This window comes from Diaphorina citri, unplaced genomic scaffold (genome assembly GCF_000475195.1).
Source record: "Diaphorina citri unplaced genomic scaffold, Diaci psyllid genome assembly version 1.1 scaffold3121, whole genome shotgun sequence".
Lineage (NCBI taxonomy): Eukaryota > Metazoa > Arthropoda > Insecta > Hemiptera > Psyllidae > Diaphorina > Diaphorina citri.
The window spans coordinates 1-8,006 of NW_007380532.1; the positions used below are offsets into that span (position 1 = coordinate 1).

General features: G+C 38.4%; 1 protein-coding gene across 1 annotated transcript in view; it reads right to left on the minus strand.

Annotated features, from left to right (window-relative positions):
* Nucleotides 1-1,985: 1,985 nt before the first annotated feature.
* LOC103520012 (copine-8-like) overlaps nucleotides 1,986-8,006 on the minus strand; it is a gene marked incomplete at its 5' end in the record, with an annotated part of 11,707 nt that continues 5,686 nt past the window's right edge. The window contains 5 exons of the mRNA XM_026831292.1: nucleotides 1,986-3,146; nucleotides 4,474-4,652; nucleotides 6,896-7,036; nucleotides 7,502-7,568; nucleotides 7,649-7,671. Coding sequence (XP_026687093.1) covers nucleotides 2,802-3,146; nucleotides 4,474-4,652; nucleotides 6,896-7,036; nucleotides 7,502-7,568; nucleotides 7,649-7,671 — 755 coding nt within the window. The remainder of the gene's footprint in view (nucleotides 3,147-4,473; nucleotides 4,653-6,895; nucleotides 7,037-7,501; nucleotides 7,569-7,648; nucleotides 7,672-8,006) is intronic.

Sequence of the window (8,006 nt, forward strand, 5' to 3'; positions counted from 1 at the left end):
ATGTAATTTTTTTATCATAAAAAAAAAATATTTGTAATAAGTATTTAATGAAAATAAATATGTACCTACCTACAGTTTTCTTGTCCTTATTTACAAAAAAAAAAGTGTTATTAATTTCTTCTTTAGATGATTTAAGGAGGTAGCTAATTCTTTTGATTTCAGAACGTCTAAACGTACATATACATATAACATGTTTGTCACGATGATTTTTTTTTTTTGAAATTTCGGTGTGACGAAAAATACATGAAGCTATCTTAGGTAAGTATTTAATGAAAATAACTATGTACCTACCTACAGTTTTCTTGTCCTTATTTACAAAAAAAAAAAAGTGTTATTAATTTCTTCTTTAGATGATTTAAGGAGGTAGGTAATTCTTTTGATTTCAGAACGTCTAAACGTACATATATAACATGTTTGTCGCGATGATTTTTTTTTTTTGAAAATTTCGGTGTGACGAAAAATACATGAAGCTATCTTAGGTAATGGAGAGAAAATTTCTCTGAGCACACTCAGACACTGTTCCGGCATAGTTAGCGAGCATGTAAAAAAAAAAGATACATTTTCCTTTTGGGAACTTCAAAAACGGAACCTATTCCGATGGCGTGCCATCTTGGATTTCCAACGATTTAGCATAGGGGCTATTTCAGTTTCCAAAAGGGAACCGGTTCAGTTTCAGAAAGGAAATACACCTAAACTGTAGGCCTGGAGGGTAAAATTCTCACGCCACGCCACTGTCAGGTAACATAAATCAACAAGTAGATGTGAGACCAAGTCCACAGTATTACGTTGAATAAATTGTTGATTGTAGGTTTATTTTTGCGACGTTTTTCATTTGTCCGAACTTGCGCAGAAGCTTAGACCCAAAGAACTTTTTTTTTTTTTTTCGAGTAGCCAGATTCTCAAGAATGAGCTCTTCTTCCGTCCAACCATTTCAACATGACACTGTAGACTTGGGGGTTAAACATAATTGGACATTTAAACACTGTATAATAGAAAGGTGCTCAGAAAGAGCCTCTTTAAAAATCATAGTAAAATAATGGAACAGTAATTATTGTAGTTAAGCGTACCTACATGAGATTGTATCCAACGAATTTTGTTTCATGGTTCATTGTTTCTCTTTACAAGCCTGTCAATAAAACACAAAACAAATTGCTCACACAAAAGTTACAAATTTTTACTAGGCTTGATGATACCCAGATACTTGATACATTTTGGGTTGTGAACAGGTTTTTTATTTTATTTTGTCCGACCAAATAGTGTCAAATAAAATGAAAATACCTCTTTATTACCCAAAATGTTGAGGCAGAAAATCCTGATATGACCTTGGCAGTAAAAATGCTGCCTCTAACATGGAATAATAATAATTATTATTTGCAGCGACTATCCGTTTTTTACCAAGTTGTTACAGTCGCGTCCTTGGAACATATCGGTATATCATACCAAATTTCATCGCTTTACGACAAACCTTTCTTGAGATATTTTGTTCACAACCTTTTCAACATTTTCCACGAAATGAGGGTTAAGCAACAATTACTTTTGTTAATATCTGGATGGGTGATTATCCGATTTTTGCCAAATTGTTACAGTCGCGTCCTTGGACCATACCGGGATAGTATACCAAATTTCATTTCTCTACGACAAACCGTTTTTGAGATATTTTGTTCACAACTTTCTACTTTTTCCCATTTAAACCTGTAGTACGTACGTACGTTACGTACAGACCATGGGCTAAAAACCACTTTTTTGGAATCAGGGGACCCCAAAACGGATATTTCCACCCATTTCCCGATTTTGAAAATTTGGACCGATTGCAATACTTTCTCATTACCTTGTATAGGTTCCCTATACGTAAAGGTAATAGAAAGTAAAAAAGAAACATCTGTCCACTCATGACCTTAGTTTCACCCATCTGACCGAATGGGGTCAAGAGTAGGTTGTAATGGGAACAACATACCCAGGTACACGTCATAAAGGGCTGAGGGTGTGGTTCTGAATGAATAATTAGCTACACAAGGTAATTACCCTACAGCCCTACACCCTCTGACGCTAGTGTTTTTAGCAGTTTATACTCGTATGTAGGAATAATAAGGGTGGAATTCATAGTGACGAAAAAATTATCTGAATATAAAGTACTCATCCCGAGGTTAAAAGTCTCGTGTTAACTTTTTGGTTCATTTTGGGGTGTTTTTTAGGCGGTGGTTATAAATAGGGCTAGGCTAAGCTAGATTCGGTTTGAAAAAAAAATCAATTTTTATTTTCTTGAAAGTCGAATCTGCGATTGCGCTAAGTGCATAGTTATGAGACTGTTAACCTGGGGATAAATAAAAGTGTCCACTGGTTTGGGAATTGAGATTCTTGTTACATGTTCCCACCCTGTCTGTGTACCTGCAGTTGATGTACTTTGTGGATAAGAAATACTACAGCGACAACAATGTGTCATTGTAGGTACCATTCATCAAACTCTTAGGAAGTGGAGACCCTCGGACTGCAAAACTACTACTGGCTCGTGGGATGCTGACGAGATACCCAGGGGGTCATCATCCGATTTACAAACTCTCAACTCCTCACATAGAAGGGTTAATGGTTCAGACGTCTATTTACAATATATCTTCTAATACGGACATGCATTTGACGTAAAAATAGGGGGATGTTCCAAGAAAACACCCTTTCCAGTGGCCAAGAACAAAACATTGTCACTTACCTCTCTCAGCTCGCGAGCATTGCTGTTGCTCCACATTTAAATTCAAATGCACATCATGTATTCAAAGAGGAATGATTGAACCACTTGGCATCCGGTAAGCTTACAGAGCGGGCTGACATTTCAACAGGTCTGGATCGGGAGGTAGAAACGTAACATCCGTCTGAGGCGGGCGGGGTGCGATGTTGTTGGTCTTCATATAGGAGACAAACTGGACCGGGATCTCGGCCAGCACCTCGCGAGCCAGTCGTAGCCTTGCAGTCCGAGGGTCGCCGCCTCCCATGAACTTGTTGAATGGAACGAATTGAACGATGTCGCGTGACTGCTTGACACCATTGGCTTCCAGGGCGACAGTGTCAGCATCTAGTGTCTCCATGAGAGTGAAATCAGCGGAGCCTACCCCTACTATGATGATGGACATAGGTAGCACGGAGGCCGCTACAATAGCCTGTGAGGGAACCAAGGAACGGGATTAATGATATGGTAGCAGCCATTGAAATCGCAAGATCTAATATTATTTATTTTGTTATTTTACATATTTCTAGACATGGTCTTCACTTATTTTATTTCATCAAACAATAGCAGACATTGAAATCGCAAGATCTAATATTATTAATTTATTTTGTTATTTTATTTCATCTAACAATAGCAGCCATTGAAATCGCAATCAAGACTGCAACACACTGGCACAATATTAGACTTTGACATTGGGTCTTCGGGACACGGAAAGTAAGTAAGTAAAGATATGGTTGAACTAGTGGGTAGACCTATCTACTGTGGCGTTATTTCAGACTAAAATGCTGCACAAAAGTCCGAGTTGAAAGAAAAAAAAGTCACTAGTGAACAAGGTGGGAAATAACCAATGACGCATTATTATCCTCTAATAATTGTCGTCGTAACGTCCAATAATAGTCAAAACATTAGCAAAAAAATTATGGTTCAGAGTGTAAAGTCGCGGGTTCGATTCTCCGCGGATTTTATCCTGAACGGATAATGTTCGTTTTTGGAATGGCTGCCTTTCTCCTAACCTGTCTTCCTTCTCTCTTCGATTTCGAGACGATGAGACCTTAGCAGTTACAGTTCCCTCTGTCAAACGCCTTGGAAAAAAGAACAATAACTCTTGAGGGAAACACAATATAACTTACCGCCGAAATCGCAAGATCTAATATTATTTATTTATTTTGTTATTTTATTTCATCTAACAATAGCAGACATTGAAATCGCAAGATCTAATATTATTTATTTATTTTGTTATTTTATTTCGTCTAACAATAGCAGCCATTGAAATCGCAATCAAGACTGCAACACATTGGCACAATATTTGACTTTGACATTGGGTCTTCGGGACACGGAAAGTAAGTAAGTAAAGATATGGTTGAACTAGTGGGTAGACCTCTCTACTGTGGCGTTATTTCACACTAAAATGCTGCACAAAAGTCCGAATTTAAAGAAAAAAAAAAGTCACTAGTGAACAAGGTGGGAAATAACCAATGACGCATTGTTATCCTCTAATAATTGTCGTCGTAACGTCCAATAATAGTCAAAACATTAGCAAAAAAAAATTATGGTTCAGAGTGTAAAGTCGCGGGTTCAATTCCCCGCGGATTTTATCCTGAACAGATAATGTTCGTTTTTGGAATGGCTGCCTTTCTCCTAACCTGTCTTCCTTCTCTCTTCGATTTCGAGACGATAAGACCTTAGCAGTTACAGTTCCCTCTGTCGAACGCCTTGGAAAAAAGAACAATAACTCTTGAGGGAAACACAATATAACTTACCGCCGTGGTCTGTGGCATGTCCGTGATAACACCATCCGTCAGAATGAGCAAGATGAAGTAGGAAGATCCGTCTCGGTACGTGGCCGCGAATTTGGCAACGTGCGAAATGACGGGAGCGAAATTCGTGGGACCGCACAGTTGTACAAGTCGTATGCAATTCCTGTATGCTTCCAGAACACCTGCACATGGAGACAATCAAGGTTAGAATAGAATAGAATATACCTCGTTTATCCTGCTCGAATGAGACTAAAAAGTCCCTTTACCCCAGCAGTCCTAACAAGGTCTCGTGTATTTTATGGGTTAAACGGCATAATACATAGGTAAGGTTTACATCAAAAGGTCTTACTTAATTACAAGGAAAACAACAAAAAACAAGGTTATTTATTTGATAGGGGTTTATCGTCACTGTATACATAACTTGTTGAGATTTTTATTGACGGTGGTTTGTCTACAGTGATCCATTGGGAACTGGTGTATTCAACGTGCTAACTCCGCTGGATAAATAAGGATAATTGTTTTTTTTTTTTGCTATAATATGTAGAGAACTAAGGGAAGCTAAACAAGTTAATGGGAAAGAATCGGAATCAGTCCCGCTCCCCTCAAAATATTAGGTATACGAATTCCAAGAAATATTTGTTTTGAAAAAGTATTCCCTCAGAAACAACCTTCAAAAAATTTCAAGGAAGAAGGGGGGAAATGAAACTTCGGTTGACGGAAATTATAATCATTATGTAACTACTTAGAGGTAACGGGAAAATACGCAAGCAATGCATATTATTGTGACGAAATCGTGATGTCTTTTTCCAAGAGTTTCCATTTTTCTGTTTCCTGCAATTTCTCTGTTACATAACTTTAATAAAAATGACTTAAAAGTCAATTCCTGACAATTGCTAACAACAAATGAAAATGAGCTTGCAAAATATCGCGTGGGAACACAAATGGAGGCGTGAACGTCGTGAAAATGAAACTTGCCTCATTGACTTAAAAGTCAATTCCTGACAATCGCTAACAACAAATGAAAATGAGCTTGCAAAATATCGCGTGGGAACACAAATGGAGGCGTGAACGTCGTGAAAATGAAACTTGCCTCATTAGGGAACTTTGTTAGGAGGGAACTTTATAACGAAATTGTTATAAACAAATAAAAATCTTCCAGCAATAAAAACTTCTTTTGAAGTAAAATTGAAATTTTTTCCACTTCACTGAACCGTATTTTTCAACCCAGACAATTTTGGGAATTTATCAATCTTCATCATTGGGAAGAGTTTTGAAATTTTTTCCACTTCACTGAACCGTATTTTTCAACCCAGACAATTTTGGGAATTTATCAATCTTCATCATTGGGAAGAGTTAAAACAATAAAATCCAATATCACACACAGGTATTTCCTAAGAAATGATTTAAGCAGGTACTTTATTGAGCGGCTAAAAGGCGTCAGGCTTCCTGGGGCTGAAAAGTCCCTTTGCTTTTCAGAAGTTTAGTTTCACCTCGGCAGTATATGTACATCTAGAAATGACTTAAGTAAAGTGTGTTCAAACATAGTCAATCGGCGAGGAGTATCTATGTTGTCGAGACAGTGTGGACGGTTCAGTCGACATCGATCGACGGCCGGTCGACTATATCCGGACACACCGTTGGACTTTTTTTAGCTAAAAGGCGTCAGGCTTCCTGGGGCTGAAAAGTCCCTTTGCTTTTCAGAAGTTTAGTTTCACCTCGGCAGTATACATCTAGAAATGACTTAAGTAAAGTGTGTTCAAACATAGTCAATCGACGAGGAGTATCTATGTTGTAGAGACAGTGTGGACGGTTCAGTCGATATCGATCGACGGCCGGTCGACTATATCCGGACACTCCGTTGGACTTTTTTTTACTATTATCTCCCATTTATCATCAATCTTTTTACATTAGTAATGCCACTACTGGTCCCTACTTGATTAAAGTACCTTATGCACGATATAATTTCTTACCTGCGACTCGGTTACAGTATCGATCGACGGCCAGTCAACTATATCCGGACACACCGTTGGACTTTTTTACTATTATCTCCCATTTATCATCAATCTTTTTACACTAGTAATGGCACTACTGGTCCCTACTTGATTAAAGTACCTTATGCACGATATAATTTCTCACCTGCGACGCGGTTACAGTAGGGACTGGCAGGATTCATATTGACAAAGAACTCGTGAGATATTTGCCCATCCGGGGGAATCTTGGCACCAAACCCAAGCACGGGAAACATCTTATCCGAATCGTAATCCTCTATGATGGAAGGCGATCGACGGCCGGTCGACTATATGCGGACACACCGTTGGACTTTTTTTACTATTATCTCCCATTTATCATCAATCTTTTTACACTAGTAATGCCACTACTGGTCCCTACTTGATTAAAGTACCTTATGCACGATATAATTTCTCACCTGCGACTCGGTTACAGTAGGGACTGGCAGGATTCATATTGACAAAGAACTCATGAGATATTTGCCCATCCGGGGGAATCTTGGCACCAAACCCAAGCACGGGAAACATCTTATCCGAATCGTAATCCTCTATGATGGAAGGGAGAAATATCTACCTAATATAGTTACCTACCTACTCTGGAAAAAGAAGAAAAAAATGTTGGAAAGCTGAGACTGAAGAGCTATTTATTTCTGGTCACGGGAAGGAAGAAATAGAGAACGTCAGGGATTAAAAGTTTATAATCCGTTGCGTATGGCTCTTGTATACTTAAGTAGGTTCTCCTTGTCCTAAGCTTGCTCGTAACAGTTGTAACCATGGGAGCTAATGTAGTGAAGAGAAGTAGGGTCCTGGGGATTGCCGTTCGAACCTGAGGAAAGAAACATGTTCAGACTTTAAGAACTTCAAAAGGTTGGGGATGAAACATTTTTTTTTTCCTCCAAATGCAAAGAAGATTGAAGATGAAGACAAAGGTCGTAGGATTAAACAAGACTTTGGATTAAGATTTTTGGCACCAAACCCAAGCACGGGAAACATCTTATCCGAATCGTAATCCTCTATGATGGAAGCTACGGCTAGAATCGCTTGCTCGTAACAGTTGTAACCATGGGAGCTTATGTAGTGAAGAGAAGTAGGGTCCTGGGGATTGCCGTTCGAACCTGCGCTTGCTCGTAACAGTTGTAACCATGGGAGCTTATGTAGTGAAGAGAAGTAGGGTCCTGGGGATTGCCGTTCGAACCTGAGGAAAGAAACATGTTCAGACTTTAAGAAATTCAAAAGGTTGGGGTTGAAACATTTTTTTTTTCCTCCAAATGCAAAGAAGATTGAAGATGAAGACAAAGGTCGTAGGATTAAACAAGACTTTGGATTAAGATTAACCTATCAGATTGTCAATCCCTAAGTATTGGAATTATTTTAATCTCAAGCCAAAGGCTTATGACATCAAAAATATATTTTCAGCTTAAAGTTCCCACTTGTCGTGAGTTTCATCCAATTTTTTTTTCCAAATATCCTGTAGCCTGTAGGCAATATAATTTAAATGGAGAAGTGGTAACTATAAAACTGAAATTTTTG